General features: G+C 39.0%; 1 protein-coding gene across 12 annotated transcripts in view; it reads right to left on the reverse strand.

Annotated features, from left to right (window-relative positions):
* Nucleotides 1-5,985: 5,985 nt before the first annotated feature.
* Nucleotides 5,986-19,565, reverse strand: part of PPIG (peptidylprolyl isomerase G) — a 48,434-nt gene continuing 34,854 nt past the window's right edge. For all 12 annotated transcript variants that reach the window (XM_016195307.2, XM_060177731.1, XM_060177732.1 and 9 more), the window contains 5 exons: nt 18,158-18,374; nt 16,005-16,172; nt 14,689-14,776; nt 11,798-11,934; nt 5,986-11,616 (listed from right to left, as the gene is read on the reverse strand). In XM_016195307.2, coding sequence (XP_016050793.1) covers nt 10,509-11,616; nt 11,798-11,934; nt 14,689-14,776; nt 16,005-16,172; nt 18,158-18,374 — 1,718 coding nt within the window. In that variant the 3' untranslated portion in view covers nt 5,986-10,508. The remainder of the gene's footprint in view (nt 11,617-11,797; nt 11,935-14,688; nt 14,777-16,004; nt 16,173-18,157; nt 18,375-19,565) is intronic.

A 19,565-nucleotide genomic window follows, 5' to 3' on the forward strand; every position in this document is an offset into this window, starting at 1 on the left:
TCACTGTTGTTGAATAGGACAGAGAGAAATGGAGAGAGGAGGGAAAGACAGAGAGGGGGAGAGAAAGACACCTGCACACCTGCTTCACTGACTGTGAAGCGACTCCCCTGCAGGTGGGGAGCCGAGGGCTCGAACCAGGATCCTTATGCCCGGTCCTTGCGCTTTGCACCATGTGCGCTTAACCCGGTGCTACCGCCCGACTCCCTATTACAGCTTTTTAAATATTGTGGACATTAATCCTTTATTAGATATGATTTACAAATAAACCCCTCTGCCCCTTCCTAAAGTAGGCTGTCTTTTTACTGTTGTCCTTTGTCTAATCTTTTTTCCCCCTTTTGTTACCCTTGTTGTTTATCTATCTTTGTTGTTGTTGTTATTGCTGTCATTGTTGTTGGAAAGGACAGAGAGAAATGGAGAGGAGGGGAAGAGAGAGAGAGGGAAAGATAGACATCTGCAGGCCTGCTTCACTGCTTGTGAAGCGACTCCTCTGCAAGTGGGGAGCTGGGGGCTCGAACGGGGATCCTTCAGCCGGTCCTTGCACTTGGCACCATGTGCGCTTAACACTCTGCACTACCGCCCGGCTCCCTATCCTTTGTCTAATCTTATTAAAAGCAAATATATACTCATACATATGTATTCCTTGGATTTTACTACAATATAACCTTTTAAAACACACATCCTAGAGATCATAACAATATAGACAGTTCAACTGGCATAATCTGCTTTACCAGTTCACTTAACCACCGTCCATTAGCTCTGATGGTTTCTAGTCCTTTGGTATTAGAGATGTTTACCTCCTTCAGTAGTAAGCTGTACATATACATAAACCCTCATAATTTCAGGACTTCTGTTAATAGTTGTTTGCGCAGGAAAGTGACTCACCCATGATTATGATCAAGTGTATCTAGGATGAGAATGGAGATGTATATATATTTTTTGCCTCCAGGGTTATTGCTGGGGCTGGGTACCTGCACCACGAACCCACTGCTCCTGGAGGCTACTTTTTTTCTCCCCTTTGGTTGCCCTTGTTGTTTTATCGTTGTTGCGGTTATTATTATTGTTGTTATTGATGTCATTGTTATATATGACAGAGAGAAATGGAGAGAGGGGAAGACAGAGAAGGGGAAAGACACCGGCATCATCACTTGTGAAGCGAACCCCCCATGCAGGTGGGGAACTGGGGGCTAAAACTGGGATCCCTACGCTGGTCTTTGCACTTTGCGCCATGTGCGGTTACCCCGCTGCACTACCTCCCGACCCCCCCCCCCAATTTCTATTTTTTTAATGGTGCTGATGATTCACTAGGCAAACCACTTGACTTCACTAGTAAAGACATGGGGAGTTATGAACTTGACATAAGCGTGATGCACTGAGAAGGCACAGTACAATCTCTGTGGTATTCTCGGAAAAAAAAAAAAGACACTAGTTTCATTTATTTGTCTCCAGGATTATTGCTGGACTTGGTGCCCTCACTACGAATCCACTGCTCCTGGAAGCCATTTTCCCCATTTTGTAGCCCTTGTGGTTGTTACTGTCATTGTTGTTACAGCTGTTGTCGTTGTTGGACAGGACAGAGAAAAATCGAGAGAGGAAAGACCTGCTTACCGCTTCTGAAGCGACCCCCCCCCCCCCAAGATGGGGAGCTGAGGGCTTGAACTGGGATCCTTGAGCCAGTCCTTGTGCTTTGTGCCATGTGTACTTAGCTCGTGGCACTACCGCCCAGCTCCCAGTAAGTTTACTAGAAACCTTCCCCCAGCATGGCTGACGGCTGTGGTCAAGAGGTTAAGTCCTTGGATGTGAAGTTAGAGGCCCATGATGGAATCCCTGGAGTTGGACGTCTCTACTCAAAGGTAAGTCCGAATAAAGGGAAACAATGGGGGGATCCATAGTTTTAAATTAAACCACTTTTTTTTTTAAGGTTTATTTATTTTCCTTTTTGTTGCCCTTGTTGTTTAACATTGTTGTGGTTATTAATGTCGTCGTTGTTGGATAGGACAGAGAGAGAAATGGAGAGAGGAGGGGAAGACAGAGAGGAGGAGAGAAAGACACCTGTAGACCTGCTTCACCGCTTGTGAATCGACTCCCCTGCAGGTAGGGAGCCGGGGGCTCGAACTAGGATCCTTACACAGGTCCTGGCGATTTGATTAAACCACTTTTTTAGGGCACCAAGGTAAAAATCTCTGGTGGAGGTTGAAAGTTGAAGCTCAGCTTCACTGGGGGGAGATGATGAGGAGGGAACGGGACACAATCCTTTGGTGGTGGGAATGGTGTTGACCGACACTCCTATTAACTTGTAGTCTCATAAATTATTATTAATGAGAGGGGAAAATTCAATGTCTTAAACTTTTTAATGCACAGATCATAGGCTGAGTATATGTTCCTTCAATCTAAGCACTTAAGACTTCAAATTAGTAATCAGACTGAATCTTAACAGTGGGCTCAGATTGTTAGTACATTTCTAGGGGGCTGGGTGGTAGTGCAGAGGGTTAAGTGCATATGGTGAGAAGCACAGGAGGTAAGGGTAAGGAGGGCAAGCGGTAAGGATCCCGGCTCCACTGGCTCCCCAACTGCAGGTGGGTCGCTTCACAAGTGAAGCAGGTCTGCAGGTGTCTTGTCTCTCTCTCTCTCCCCCTCTCTGTCTTCCCCATCTCTCTCAATTTCTCTCTATCCTGTCCAACAACATCAATAATAATAATAATCACAACAATGATTTAAAAATACATAGAAATTAAAAAATACATAAAAAATACAAAGAACAATAACTTGTTCTTTGAAATGTTGATCCTCTTAAAAGCTTAAACCAGGGAGAACAGAAGCAATAGGCGGCATTCATTTATAAGATACAGCTATATAAAAATAACGTCAAAGGACATAAATTATGGTAAGGTCTTTTTTTTAAAATTATTTTAATATTTATTTCCCCTTTTGTTGCCCTTGTTGTTTTTTTATTGTTTTTATAGTTATTATTGTTGTTGTTATAGATGTCATCATTGTTGTTGTTATAGATGTCATCATTGTTAGGACAGAGAGAAATGGAGAGAGGAGGGGAAGACAGAGAGGGGGAGAGAAAGATAGACACCTGCAGACCTGCTTCACCGCCTGTGAAGCAACTCCCCTGCAGGTGGGGAGCCGGGGACTCGAACCGGGATCCTTCAGCCAGTCCTTGCACTTGGCGCCATGTGCGCTTAACCCGCTGTGCGACCCTACTCCCGGTAAGGTCTTCTATGATATAGCAAATCCTAAAAATGGATTTTCAAAGTCAACCCAATCGCCAAATAATTTGATTATAGCAATAACTATTGCCTTCTTTAATCCTGAGACAGCAGGGACCTCCCACTTCTTCTATAAAGCCCATATTTTTCCCAGTCCTGGAACCTCTAGGGTGGGGCTCACTTTCCAGCATGCTTCTCAATTCATACCGACTGATGCTTGCTGCATCTGCTGATGCCAACCTAGTCAATGCAATGAGTACCACCTTGGCATGCTTCACTTCGGAATGTGTCCAGATACATCAGGTGTGGAATGTCAACCCTGTAGCATCATTACTTGGGTGAGACCTTTCCTTTCTCATAGGACTCCTTAATTCCATTTTGGGTGGTCCACTGCCTAACAAAGCCTCAAAACCTAGATATAGGCCAGGTCCCATGAGATAGGGCAGATGTACACATTTCTCCATAAATTAGGGCAAAATATATACCTGACAGCAAAAGTGCACACTAGCTTGCAGTGAGTCAATAAATGAAGCAAGCAAGTAGAAAGATCTAAAAAGACACCATAAAGTACCTAATGAAATAGTTTCTACTTAGACTTAGATACCCTCCTCACCACTTCCTATTACACTTCCCTCAGTTACTCCAAAGCTAATCTTATCAAAGTAAGGACTACAAAAGCTGAAGGTTGAGACTGGCATACGTTTAATGTTGACTCTTTAGTCATTATCAGGCCACCCCATCATCTGGGGCCCTAGCAGGGCAGTCCTGGGATTCCCACACAGACCTGATAGGCCTAGACCTCGAACAGATCCCTCTCTCCATCGCCTCTGGTCATCTCTATCAGGAACAGCATAATGGACCCCTTTGGGGGCCTCTGTAAGACCTTGTCCTCAATGTAGAACAATAGTAGAGAATGTTTCATCCTCTGAAAGGAGGTTGGGTAACATACTCTTATCTACCACCCGAAGAAGACGGGTCCTGAAATTGGTGCAGCTTGGAATGTTCCTACTCATGACCACAGAATGTGAGCTTGGACCTACAGAGATGCAGGTTACATAGGCTCCTATGCTTAATATAGGCCCCAGATTAAATGGATGGGGTTTACAATCAACAATATTCATATACTTTTTCCATATTTGGGAGCTACTCTCTTCCCTGATTCAGCTTTCTAGCCCATTTTCCAGCCTTTACATCATCTCCCCAGACAATTTGGGTCCACCTGCTTATCAAATTTCAGGCTCAGGCAAAAACTAAGTCATAGGCCCCTTGGAATATACCTAAAATAGACCTACTACCTATTTCCAAAACGGAGACCCCAAATCTTCATTTGCAATATTCTTGGCTTTAGGTTCATGATTTGTCAACAATTTGTTTGGTTTTATATGTTAACTCTTTTTTCAGCCACCAGGTCCCAGACCCTACTATGATGCCAACCTGACTTCCCAGGGCAGACAACCCCACCAATGTGTCCTGGAGCCCCACTTCCCCAGAGCCCCACCCAACTAGGGACAGAGAGAGACAGGCTGGGAGTATGGATCGACCTGTCAATGCTCATATTCAGCGGGGAAGCAATTACAGAAGCCAGACTTTCCACCTTCTGCACCCCATAATGTCCCTTGGTTCATGATCCCAGAGGGATAAAGAATAGGGAAGCTATCAGGGTATGGGATGAGATAGGGAGTTCTGGTGGTATGAATTGTGTGGAGTTGTACCCCTCTTATCCTATGGTCCTGTCAGTGTTTGAATTTTATACCTAAAAACTAAAACAAAAACAAAACTACTTTCACATTACAGAATAAACATTTTCTATAAAATGATTAATATGTTCTAATATTTTTGTTTTCTGGATAGACAGGGAAAAGCAGAGGGAAGTAGATAGAGAAGGAGAAAGACACACCTATAGTACTGCTTCACCACTTGTGAAACTTCCCCCATGCAGGTGGAGGCTGGGGGAAAGTTGGATCCCTGTGCATAGTAATGTGTGTGCCCAAGCAGATACTCCACCACCTGGTCCTCTAGTGACACATTTTAAAGCTAATTTAGGGGGTTGAGGAGATAAGTCTAATGGTTGTGAAAAAGATTTTCATGCCTGAGGCTTGAGATCCCAGGTTTAATCCCCAGTATTCCCATAAGTCAGAGCTGTGCACAAAGTGTTCTGGTGAAAAACCAAAAACAAACAAAAATCAGCTCAGCTCAGTAAAGGATAAATAACTACAAAAGACTTCGTTTATCTCCCTCCCTTGCATATATAAAGACTGATTTATTTTCTATTTGGCTCGGTTCTCTACTTAATATAGACATGTTATAAATAAAACTTCTTATAAAACCACTGGGAACATAGCATCTAATTGATCAATACTAACAAGATCAAAGAAACCCATTGCTGGGGCTGGGTGGTGGCACATCTAGTTAAGTGCACGTCACAATGCACAAAGACCCAGGTTCGAGTCCCCGGTCCTCTCCTGTAGGGGGAAAGCTTTGTGAATGATGAAGCAGTGCTGTGTCTCTCTGTTTCTCTCCCTTTCTATCTCCCCTTCCCTCTCGATTTCTGGCTGTATTTATCCAATAAAGATAAAAAAAAAAAAAAAAAAGAACCTATTGCTAAAATTTGTGACCAAGACATAAGCTGTAACTAATTGATTTAAGACTGAGAGGGTTTTTGAGGGCAAAAAGTAGGAATCAGCACTTTAAGTATAAAGACAAAGTACAATACTAGGTTAAGAAATGTTTAGAAAAAAATGTTTAGAAAGCAATGAAAAATAGAAAGAGCAACTTGATACTAAAAGCATTTTAATGCACAATTCGAATAGTCCATATAGAGCACTCACATTTTACACAGTCTCCTGTTAAATAAAACACTTAAAAACACTCCAGAACTTGTTCATATTCACCTGTTAAGACATACAAACCACTGAGTGGTCAAAATGTTTTTAACTAAGCATATATATGGTCAGTGACTAATTCTGAAGAAGGCGCATTTCCCCTAAATATGTCTAATATAAATAAAAACAAAATCAATAGAAAAGCAAACAGCCCCCCCCCCCCAACTAGACAATGCTTTACAGAAGTCAATTGACACTCACATGGCTTTATAGTAAGTGATATGTTAAAACTTGCAGGCATAAGACAAAATACAATCTTTCTGATGAGAAATTTGGATGAATTAGAAAGCAAACAGTAGCATTCCAGTAGTTATTAATGAAAATTCCAAGTGTAATTATAAAGCTTTGTGAAAGCAAAAGACATATTGTAATCTGAAGTACTACAATTAAATATTTACACCAGAACTTATCTCCAAACCTGGAAATCATCACTGTTGGATAAATTTTTACAGAAGCTCAGTTTGTTAAATTCTTTTTTTTTTTTTTCCTAACACAAATGATTCTAGAGAGCCTTGGGTGAATCTAAGTATATCTTAGTTTATCTCATTAGTTTTCAATAAAAATGAAGACTGAGTAACTAATTAATGCAAAAAGTTTATTATAGCAGTTTAATACAATGTGTAACTAGAAAAGTTGATACAGTCTTGAAATTGAAATTCTGTAAAATGCAGTTTGCAGAAAAGTTTGTTACTAGACTAATGATCAGTAGCAACATTTTGAAACGGATTGTTCAATTACAAGTTTTATCCTTAAGTTTCATTTAAAAATATACATCACAGTGACTTCCTAGCTAGGAAAAGAAGTGAGTTAATCCTTTTTCCTTCCCACAAAGAGAGCAGCCATAACTTTTAACACCCCCATAGACAAATGCCCAATACACTTGTCAATTCTTTCAAGTAAAAAAACAAAACAAAACAAAACAAAAACTGAAAAAAAGACATACAATATGTGCTTTTTTTAGTAACGTAAGAATTAAAGCAGAAACACAACCCAATACTAACCCTTGTGCCTAATTTCAAAACAAAAATAGAACTCAGTGGCTCTCATCTCCAACTTTATGGATGGATTCTTTAAAAATGTGACTTTTCTTTTCCCTTTAGGATTTCCTTAGTGTATCATACTGCAGTTCAATTTAAAGGCAGTTGGAAAGCCCACTGTGTGTAGCTGTCAGCCAGTGATTCATTTCCTGAAGTTTAACTTTTTTAAACAAATATTTGTAACAGAACACATCTTTTCACACAGATTATAAACATGTAACCCTTGGATTTATTTAGCTGTAAATGTATGGTCAATAAACTGAAGAATTACAGTGAACACATCCAAAAGACAGAAAAATATCTTATGTTTTTTTTGTAACTATCAACGACGTGGTATATATTTAAAGCACCTTCTAAGTGAAGGTAAAGAGAACAAATTTCTATAGAAATTTACTATAAAAGGTTCAAAGATGAGATATAAGATTAAGTGCCCAGAGTGAAGCACAATGAACTACTGACTAAACGATATACTAACTTGGTCCATATGCTGAACTGAAAACAATCTAAAAGTGTCAACACCACTACCAGAAATCCAATTCAAAAGCCATTCAGCAAAGCCAATATTAATGTCACACTTGTGCAAATTTTTTTTTTTGCCTCCAGTTGCTGGGGCTCGTGCTGGCACTATAAAGTCACTGCTCCTGGTGGCTATTTATTCCCCCCCCCCCCAATATTTTACTCAACAGGACAGAGAGAAGTTGTGAGGGGAAATAGAGAGGGAGAAAGACAGACACCTGCAGACCTGCTTCACCACTTGTAAAGTGACCCCGCTGCAGGTGGGGCACCGGGCCTCGAACACAGGTCCTTGCACATAGTACTTACTATGTGCGCTTAGCCAGAAGTGCCACGGCTCCTTACAAGTCTTAATCATGTTTTAAAGTTACCCACTAGCTTCACTACTATTAATATTAATCTGTCAATTTCTGGAAGATTTTTATACCAGAAAACAATTTATTTGAAATAATAACCAAGGAAAAATTTCTCAGCTATTGCCAACCAAACAATTCAAAAAGAAAGTCTATCTTTAAGAGGACTTTAGGGCAAAGACAGCATGAAATAAACGATAAGTTTAGACACAATTGGAATATCAAATTGACAGGAAATGAGTAGTTGTCTCTTAGAAAAACATGACAATCAAAAAGTAAAAACTAGAGGCAGCACAGATATTGAAAAATATGATAGGAGATCTCATAACCCATGCAGTGTTCAGGTACAAAGTGATTTTTTTAGGTATATCCAGTGGTGTTTAATCATCTTTAAATTGTTCCTTATGTTCTAAAAATAAAATTTAGATTGTTATATCTCTACTCAACGCCTTCATTACATCTACTGATTTATTAAATGAGCTAACAAAGTTGTATTTAAAAAAAAAACAAAACTTAAAGACAACGCATAGCATGGAGTTGCTCTTTTGATAACCAAGTGGAAAATGATACTTATTTTTCCTTACGGGTTCTTTCATATAATTCTTAGTAGTTAAAGTTCTGGGATCAAAGGAAATATTGTTTACTGAGCATGGTTTTTAAAATTTTAAATATAATTGCTACTACAAAACCTTTCTAAAGTAGCACCTTTCTTGAAAGTCAGTTTGTAACAAGGTATTTAAAAATGCAACTAATCCTAGTTTAAAATATACAACAGATTATATTCATAAACTCAAGATTCAATTATCCTTATGGGGGTTTGTGATTAAAGTTTCTAAGGAGTTAATTAGCATGGATTAATAAATACCTGTTATTTTTAACTCTAGGGAAAATTTTTTTAAAGACTCCACTGTATACATTTATTAAAAATATTCCAAAGTAGTCATATAACTATCACTCAGTCATTCTGTAAGGAACTGTCAGAATGCTAAATATATCGTTTACTATATCAGTAACAGGAAATATGATGTTAAGCATTGCTTTGTTCCACACAAATAGCAGACTAGCCTTTAGGTTCCCTTGGTAACACTGTTGACACCTTATTGACAAATATTAAAGTGTAAAGTTCTCTAAAGACTACTTCCTATTAACTGGGATTCTGAAATTTCTTTTTAAAAAGGCAGGTTTAGTGTATACTGGATGTTCACTTTTATTTAAAAATTACATAATGAAAGGCCACACATCAAAAAAATAACAATATGTAACACACAAAATTATAAATGAACTTTGGGCATATTTAGTGTTTTACCTATAAACTATCAAATTTCAAAACTCTCTATTCTCCATGGCGCTGTTACACACACCAAATTAAAATAATGTTAACAGTAATGGTATAAACCCATCTGAATAGAAACTACAGTCATAAACATGCAGTAATGTATTTTGACACATATATTGAAAGGATGCATTTATCTGCTTTTTTTTTTTTTTAACTCACAGCTATGAGAATTACAGTAGTCAGCTCAAGTCCACAAAATAAAAAACAAAACCCAAAACCATGTAGTTAAACACTCAACTCCATAGTCAGTGGCCAAAAAAAGTGAAATACCAGAAGTTAAAGGATCTGTGTAAGTGGTTTTAGTGAGTGTAGTTTTTTTCCCCAAAAAAACATATAAGGTAATGATAAAATAACGTTCCCCCAAAGTGAGTCACCTATTCATATCAAAAAGAACAGTAACTGAGAATTAAGACCTGCTCTTCCAAGGTATACTTCTTCTAGATGCTAAGCAAATCAAACTCAGGCAGCACATGAACTGAAAACTTATCAACAACAAATTGAAATAAATCTGGTCAGGATAAATATGTGAAACTAGGTATGGGTAAGACTCTGAATGGCATCTGAAGTACAATATAAATAAGTAAATATTTATTCTAAAGCAAAATCACTATCAAAAAGTTGAAAGTGGTGGTTTAAAATCTAAAGTTATTAGGCTCTTTCCTCTGTGCAGTTAAAAGCTACTGCTTGCTTGTAAGCACTTTAAAAAATATAATCAGAAATTTCGTGTAAGATTTCTTGTACTTAGTGGTTTCTAAAGTTACTTTAACTTTGAGCAAAAACGTTTGTAACAATGTATTCCAACAATCAGTTATGTCTGTTTCCAGTTGGCTGATCACAGAAAATAGGACACAGGACAGCCTGTTTGTTATTGTTTGACTGATTGTTGTAACACAAAAAATGCTTAACATGAAGTAGCTAAACACAGCACACAGCATTACACGAGTGTTTTTCTCATTATTTCAAGTTTATTAAAACTTTAGCAGTACAAATTATCCAGGTTGCAGATTATCAAAAAATCAACTCAATAAGGACACATTAAAAAAAAATAAAAGGGACAAACATGAAACAACTCAAAAACCAACGAAAAGAAAAACAACAAGGTAGATTTACCAGCAAGTCTCTAAAACTTAAAATCTTAAGACAGAATAATTAAAAAAAAAGTCTACATAACTCACTCATCCACTTTTGTCTTCATCTGTTCCAGGGCTTGCTTCATGATCCATTTTTTTATTTTTATTGTGTACATGGTCATTCTCTTGACCCTTTGATTTTTGGCTTTCCTTTTCCAGGGAGGATCTGGCTTTCTCATCCTCTTTATTCTTCACTGCGGAGAACTTCAATTCATTGTCCTGACTACTTGGTTTCATTTTGGAGACTGGACTTTGGTCTCTATCAGCCTTTTTCTCCCTGTTATTACTTGAGCTATTATGGTCACGATTTTTCGAGTACGTTCTTTTCTCACCCTCAGAATTTTCTCTTCTGTGTGAACTCCTACTTTCTTGGCTTTTATATCTTTCTTTGTTCCTGCTTTGACTTTCTTCTCTCTCTGAACTCCGGGAATCTCTCCTTCTCTTTCTCCTATCTTTACTCCTTGATCTTCCTGGTGTTGCCCTTCTTTCTCGGCTTCGTGACCTTCCTCTTCTCCTGTACTCCTGCTCTCTGTATCTATGATACTCTCTGCTTCGGCTTCGATCACGGTCGTGGCTTCTAGATCGCACTCTTCTGCTCCTGTCCCTACTTCTGCTTCGTTCCCTTGTTCTGCTATTGTAACTGTGTTTACCTTTCGTGATATCCCGTTCTCTACTCCTAGACTGTGCACGTCTATCTCTGTCCTTACTTTTATTGTGATCATGTTCATTACTTTTGGATTCTGACTGTTTGGATTTCTCTTTACTTCTACTCCTTTCCTCATCTTTACCTTTAGAGTCAGACTTTTCTTTTTCTTTAACATTCTCATGATCCCTTTCTTTACTCCTTGACCTGGCCCTCTTTTCTTCATGTCTATGATGCTTGGCATCATTTTCTTTACTTCTGGATTTCTCTTTGCTCTTACTTCTACTTTTAGATCTGGCCCTTTTCTTCGTCTTGGTTTTATATTTATCATCTTTTTCTGAATTTCTTCTGATGTCTCTCTCCTTGCTGTTAGATTTGTGGTCTTTAGCTTTCTTTTCCTTTTCACTTTTTCTGTTTGGACTCTCAGACATATGCCTGTGATCAGTTATTTTTTTTTCTTTTACTCTAACAGGGCTTCTTTGATTTTCTTTGATTTCATTTAACTCACTCCTAAAAATTAAGGGAAAAAGTTTTTTTTTGAAAATTTCATTAGGAAAATTGTATCCATTAGCTAAAATGACAGTCTACGTTTACAATTTTATAAAGATACTCATAAATAGCTGAACTGTCTCTCAGTAAAATGATATTAAATGCTACTGGTCATTATATACTAAGATGATGTAGATCTTACTTGTCCCCTTTGATCCATCTTTCACCACTCGGTGCCCTCATTCTCTGAGCTCTCTGCATCTCTTGCCTCCAATGTGGAGGAGTCTCACTACGTCTGAAACGATCCCTTGATCTGGATCTGGATGGCGTTCGGTAGCGCTTAAGAAAATGAAAAAGAAAAATTTTCAGTCAGGAAATCAGTCAGGTAGAAAAATAATCATACAATGAAACGCAGTAATACAAGTTACCAAATTCTAATTTGGAACTATGGATTCTTGATATTTCAAAACAAGTTTTTTTTTTTTAATTAGTGACTTAATATTGATTCACAACATTTTAAGTTAACAGGGATATACTTGCACACAGTTCCAGCCACCAGAGTTCTGTGACCCCACTCCCTCCATTGGAAATTGCAGTAGTTCTGCCAAGGTCACAGATCTGAGCTGACTACTACTTCTATATTATCTATCTATATTTATAGATATTTGTCTTTTTTTTTTTTTAAGGGTCCTGCCTTCTTCTGCTCTCTAAGTCACACCTACACCTGCTCCTACTTCTGAATGCCTTTCCTTTTTTCCTTTCTCTCGGGGGCCTGATAGAACTGGGAGTTCAACAAGTTTTTAATCATCTGAAAAACTGAGTAAATAAATAGATGTTCACTTATTTATCCAATAGTTACTCAGCTTCTTGGAAAGGTCAAACATTTGTGGCCATATTGTGTTAAATATGCAAGACTTGCATACCTGAGGCTCTGAATTCATCTCTGATGCCACTTTCTTATGAAATAAACTCTTTTAAAAAGGGGGGTGGTGGTGGCCCAGGAGGTGGTATAGTGGAGAAAGCATTGGATTCTCAAGCATGAGGTCCCGAGTTCAATCCCCAACAGCACATGTACCAGAGTGATGTCTGATTCTTTCTCTCTCCTCCTATCTTTCTCATTAATAAATAAATTCTTTTTAAAAGGGGTGTGTGTGTGTGTGTGTGGAGTGCAGACAAGTACTAGATTATGCTGACTAGGTGGTAATCAAAAACTAGATTTACGAGTCGGGTGGTAGCGCAGCGGGTTAAGCGCACATGACGCAAAGCGCAAGGGCGGGTGCAAGGATCCCGGTTTGAGCCCCCGGCTCCCCACCTGCAGGGGAGTCGCTTCACAGGCGGTGAAGCAGGTCTGCAGGTGTCTTTCTCTCCCTCTCTCTGTCTTCCCCTCTTCTCTCCATTTCTCTCTGTCCTATCCAACAGTGATGAGATCAGTAACAACAACAATAATAACTACAACAATAAAACAACAAGGGCAACAAAAAGGAATAAATAAATATAAAAAAAGAAACCTTAAAGAAAAAAAAAAAAGAAATAATACTTTAAGTGGTCCAGGAGATGGTGCAGTGGATAAAGCATGAGGTCCTGAGTTCAATCCCTGGCAGAACATGTACCAGAGTGATGTCTGGTTCTCTCTCTCTCTCTCCTCCTATCTTTCTCACTAAGAAATAAACTATTTAGAAAAAAAAAACCCACCTACTTTTTTAAAAAAAGCATTTTTTTAAAAAAAAAGGTCTCCGTAAGCCACGGTAATAATTCTGGATTTTACTGCCAGAGAAGTGGCACAGTGGACTCTCAAGCAGGTTATGAGTCTGAGCACCGACATCCCCTCCTTCTCCCCTTCCCTCTCTCTTACTAATAATGCATAAACATTGAAAATAAAGCTGGGGAGATAGCATAATGGTTATGTAAAATGACTTCCAATGAGGCTCTGATGTCCCAGGTTCAACCATCAGCATCACCATTATTCAGAACTGAACCTGCTCTTATTAAAAATGGAGGGGGAAAAATAAGACAAAAATGGGGTTGGGCAGTGGTGCACCAGGTTAAGCGCATATAGTACAAAGTGCACGGGCTCACCAAGGATCCTGGTCTGAGCCCTCAGCTCCCCACCTGCAGGGGGAGTCACTTCAGAAGTGGTGAAGCAGGTTTGCAGGTATCTATTTTATTTTAATGACTGAGAATACAGTGAGAGGCAGAGGAGGGAGGAGGGTGGGGGAGGGAGGGAGAGAGAGAGAAACAAGAAAGCACAGCTGAGAGAGAGAGAGAGAGAGAAAGAGAGAGAGAGAGAGAGAGAGAGAGAGAAGCAACAAAGCACAGCTCAGCTCTGGCTTATGGTGGTGCTGGGGTCTGAACCTAGTACCTTGGAGCCTCAGGCATGAGTCTTTTGCAGAACCATTATGCTGTCTCCCCAGCCTCCCTTTCCTTCTCTATCTCCCCTTCCTCTCAAATTCTCTTTGTCCTAGCCAATAAAATGGGGAGGAAAAAAAAAAAGGCCTCTAGGAGCACTGGATTCATAGTACAGGCACCAAGCTCCAGCAAGAACCCTGGAAGGAAAAAAAAATTCCTCTAATATCAATGGCAAATGAGTGACATACTAAAATGATCATTTTAATGGAATTTTATTTTACTTTAAATAATTAGCATTTTTGGCTATTATATACATTTTCTTTAATAGCCAACAAAAAGCTTCAGTATGACTAACTTTAAGGTGTTGTCTACAGTCTCTTTTTTAATTTCTTTATTATATATATATTTTAATTTTTTAATCTTTATTGATTTTGAATAGAGACAGAGAGAAACTGTGAGAGGAGGGGGAATAGTGTAGAAGAGACAAAACCTGAAGACCTGCTTCACCACTTGTGAAGCTTTCCCCCTGAAGGTGGGGACCAGGGACTTGAACCTGGATCCTTGTGCACTGTAATGTGTGCACTTAGCTAGGTGCACCACCACCTGGCCCCCTCTTTATTATATATATAGTCCATTGAAAGTAGTGAAATCATGGGGGGAAGACCATATAATTTAACATTACACTCTTATATGTAAAGTATCAAGTAAGTATTCTTAAAAAGTATATATAATAATTAAATCACTTACCCTTGGTCCTCTCCCTTTAATTTTTCTGCCAGACCTAGTAACTAAAAGTCGCCTTTGGTATGAAGCAGGCTGGGAGTTAGGTGGATTACTAGAAGGAAACAGGGTTAAATTAAACACATTACTTTATGAAAATGAATCTGGAGAGACTATACATAACTGATCTAAACAAATAATATAAAAGTTGTATAAGTAATCATCAATTTGGGGATGGGGGCAATCATTAACAAATGCTATCAATTCCCAGTAGTTCTCTGGAAAAATGTTTTTTTGTTTTTTCTTCTTCTCACCAGTCAACAATTAAAGGGCATGATTGGTACTTACTGCTTAAGAGTCAGGAATGCCAAAAATCTTTTTTTTTAATTATTATTATTTTTTAAAACATATTTTTTTAAGATTTTATTTATTTATGAGAAAGATAGGAAGAGAGAGAAAGAACCAGACATCACTCTGGCACATGTGTTGCCAGGGATCGAACTCAGGACCTCATGCTTGAGAGTCCAAAGCTTTACCACTGCGCCACCTCCTGGACCACCCAAGAATCTTCTAAGAGGATCAAGAACTATTCTGTCCCTACAAGCCAACTGTGTCCAATTTTCAAAACACACTGTTATTACTACTAGATGAAGTCCATTTGATAGTGCTAAGGCAAAAACATCAGACGAGCTCACAGCAGAATATATGCTTTAACAGTTTAAAAAACGAATCTTAGGGCTGGGTAGCAGTGCAGTGGGTTAAGCGCACATGGCACGAAACACAAGGACTAGAATAAGGATCCTGGTTCAAGCCCCCACCTTCCCACTGCAGGGGGTAGCTTCACAAGTGGTGAAGCAGGTCTGCAGGTGTCTATCTTTCTCTCCCCCTCTCGATTTCTCTCTGTCCTGTCCAGCAATAGCAGCAGCAATGGCAACAATAAAAATAACAACAACAAGGGCAACAAAAATGGGACAAAATGGCCTCCAGGAGCAGGGGATTCGTAGTGCAGGCACCGAGCCCCAGCAATAACCCTGTAGGCAAAATAAATAATTTTAAAAATGAATAATGAAACATCTTTAAAAAAATGAATCTTATTGCAAAATATATTTATTATCTCACAAGCAATTGTCCAGTGCTAATAAAACTATACAGAAATGTATACAGTTTTAATGGGATTTGGTTTAGAATTCCATTTACATTTTTTAAGTTACTTGAAAATCTGAGTTATACCAACAAAAGGAAGCTTTGCTAACATCTCATTAAAAATCCCAACCTTGGGACTAGGCCAGCAGTGAAATCTTGTGTAAAATAAGCAAAAACTTAGAATGTAGATATTCACATACCAGTCTCTTTCTCTCTCTCTCTCCCTATTTTTCCTTTCTTTTTCATCAGCTTTTGGAGGACTTTTTCGCATCAGGAATCTATTTTCAGGTATAGGAGGAATCTCTTCTGGACGGACAGTAGACTGGGGTTGTGCTTCAAGATTTTCGGCTTCACTTTCACTAGATGCACTTAACAGAAAGACAAAAAGCAAATTCATTTGGTTATTATAAATCACCCTAAATTACTGATTGTTGACATTACTTTATATTTACAGATGTCACATAATTTGTCCCCTGTCCCCCAAAGATGTGATTACAGAATCAGGGTAATAAACCACTGATAGGATGAGTACCTTAGCTTGCGTGCCACCCAGGTTTCAAGCCCTGGCGCCATGAGGGGAGGTGTAACAGCACCACTGTCTCTCTCTATGAGGGAAAAAGTAGCTTGGAAGAGGTAAAACTGGAAATATTTAAAGTTCCCGTTCACCTGCTTCCCAAAAGATATACTTAGAACTCTAGTCTTTCTTTATATTGACACAGCAACTAAGAAGCCAAAACCCAAAACTAACTTCTCCTGTTTACCATATTTTTTAATTTAAAAAAATGTAAAGCATAGGACTTGAATGTCACAGACTCCTGGAGCCAGCATGATACTCTGGCTTCTCTTTCTTCCTCTCATGTGAGAGTCTCTATTTAATATGAAATACTTTTTTTTTTTCCTTTTTAACTAAAGCACTGCTCAATTCTGGCTTAAAGTGGTGTCAAGGATTGAACCTGGGAGCCTCGGGCAAGAAAATATTTTTTGCTTAACCAATAAGCTGTCTTCCAGGTCTTAAGGTAGACACTTATCACAGGGATATAAGAAATTATGTCCGGGAGTCCAGCGGTGGCGTAGCGGTTTAAGTGCATGTGCAAAGCGCAAGGACTGCAGGTGGGGAGCCGGAGCTGAAATCGGGATCCTCATGCTGGTCCTTGCACTTCACACCACGTGCGCTTAACCCGCTGGGCTACTGCCTGACTCCCTTTCTTTCTTTCTTTCTTTCTTTCTTTCTTTCTTTCTTTCTTTCTTTCTTTCTTTTTTAATTTTTTAATATTTATTTACTTTCCCTGTTTTTATTGTTGTTGTAGTTATTATTGTTGTTATTGATGTCATCATTGTTGGACAGGACAGACAGAAATGGAGAGAGGAAGGGAAGACAGAGGGGGAGAGAAAGATAGACACCTGCAGACCTGCTTCACCGCCTGCGAAGCGACTCCTGCAGGTGGGGAGCCGGGGCTGAAATCAGGATCCTTATGCCGGTCCTTGGCTTTGCACCATGTGTGCTTAACCCGTTGTGTTACTGCCCGACCCCCCCCCCCTTTTTATTATAATATAGACAGAGAAAGATTGAGAGGGAAGGGAGAAATAGAGATACTAGCAGCACTGCTTTACCACTAATGAAGTTACCCCTGCAGGTAAGGACTGGGAGCTTGAACCAGGGTCCTTGAGCACTATAATGTGTGCACTCAGCCAGGTGTGCCACCACATGGTCCCTGGGATGAGACTGTTCGTTTGTTTATTAATTTTTTGGAGAGACAGAAATTGCAAGACACATACACACTGCAGCAATGTTTCACCATTTCTGAAGTTTCCCCCCCGTAGGTGGGGACCAGGGGCTTGAACCCAGGTCCTTGAGTACTGTAATGTATGTGCTCAACTAGGTGTGCCACTACCTAGCCTGATTTGTTTTTCTATAAATCCAAAAGCATTATTTTGTTGAAAACAGATTAAATGAACTGAATGAAAAGGGAAAAAAAGGGGGTGGGGCTGGGGGTGTGGTGGGAGAAGGAAGAGGAAGAGCAGGGGAAAGGAGAAAAGGATAAATGAACTGAATGGCTTTGTTGAAAATGGAACTCAGTAAGTACCAAATCAAGAGCTGCAGGTGTCTCTGTGCTTCTCTGTCTCCTCCCCTCCTCTTAATTTCTGTCTCTAGACAATAATAAAAAAATGAAAAAATATTTTTAAAAAAGTAACCAAACTTATTATGCAGACGGTAAATTATTAAAATGATCTTGCTGCATTTTGTGCTACAAAGCAGATTCCTGTAATGTCCCCAGATAAGTGACTCAAACTCCCTAAAAGACTGAAAGCAGAAGGGAACTGGGATAGACACTTAGCACCGTGTGGTCAGTACCTTTTCTTGCTTTTCTTCCGCTTCTTCTTTTCTTTCTTGTGCTTTCGGGAATTTTTTCTATGCTTCTTTTTCCTCTTTTTCGATTTTTCTTCAGAAGCACTTTCAGAATCTGAAGAATCAGAAGAGGACTGAGAATTGCTTGAGCTATCTGAGTCACTGGATGACGATGAGGAGGAGGATGAGGAAGACTTATGCCTTTTCTTTTCTTCTTTTTTAGCTTAATGAGAAAAAAAAAAGATTTTGGGCAACATTTTTTTTTACATGTAGATTTTCTATAGATTCTCACTAAGTCTAGTATTTAGCATTGGTTCATCCAGCTGAAGGGTGTAAGAGTTAAAAGAGTTGGGACTAGAATTTAGATCTCTGATTCATGGAGTAGAGTTGTACCTACTAGAAAGAGATTATTCAGGAAATTGACAGATAAATAATCTTATGAAACGTTTTGTAAATTCTTCAAAATTACAGATGTGGCTTTACAGTCCCAGATTATCTTCTCATGTTTTATGATCTTTTAATATGAATATAGGGGAGTAGAACTGGAACAGAAAAATACTTTATAGGGAAATGTAAAGATAAGAACCATAATTTATGATTTAGTTGCCATGGGTGTCTGTTTCTTGAGCATTCCCCTAGTAATTATTACCTGTTGACAGTAACTATGTTTTGGGATTTCCTTAAAAAGTAGTAAAATAAAATTATTTTATTTTGGGTTAAGTAATTTTTTTTTCTTCTTGCAGCAAGGGTTATCCCTAGGGCTTGGTGCGTGCATGATTAATCCACTGCTCCCATTAGTCATTTTTACCAAATTTCCCCCCTTTCTACTTTTTACTTCACAGGACAGAGAGAAATTGAGAGATGTGGAGTGACAGAGCCATCAGCAGACCTGCTTCACCGCTAGTGAAGTATGCCTACCCCCCCATAGGTGGGGAGCAAGGGGCTCAAAACCCGGGTCCTTATGCATGATGATGTCTGCTTAACCAGTGCGCCACTGCCTGGTCTCCAGAAAGTAATATTAAAAGGAACCCTAGACCTGAAATAGTTCAGGCATTAGATAACTAAAAGGAGGGAGGGGAAAGAGTTAAAACCAAAAAGGGGAGATGTGAGAGTGTGCCTGATACAGCTGAAGGCATTTTAATCCAAACTACAGTGGACTTGAAGGGGTGAATTCAGGACAAAGGTGGATGACACGGATATATGGAGAATTAAATTAAGTGGAATACATCAAATACACATCAAATGCATTCAAACGCACTAGATAATAATGCTTTTAGTAAATAAAATATAAAGCCTGTATCCTGCTTTGCTATACAGATCGCATCGATAGCTAGGCAAATAGTAGGTGAAGGAAAGTAGGTCTTTACCAAAGTACTTTAGGAGGTAGCTGGTACTTTAGGAGGTACCTGGGAGG

Source organism: Erinaceus europaeus, chromosome 18 (genome assembly GCF_950295315.1).
Source record: "Erinaceus europaeus chromosome 18, mEriEur2.1, whole genome shotgun sequence".
Classification (NCBI taxonomy): Eukaryota; Metazoa; Chordata; class Mammalia; order Eulipotyphla; family Erinaceidae; genus Erinaceus; species Erinaceus europaeus.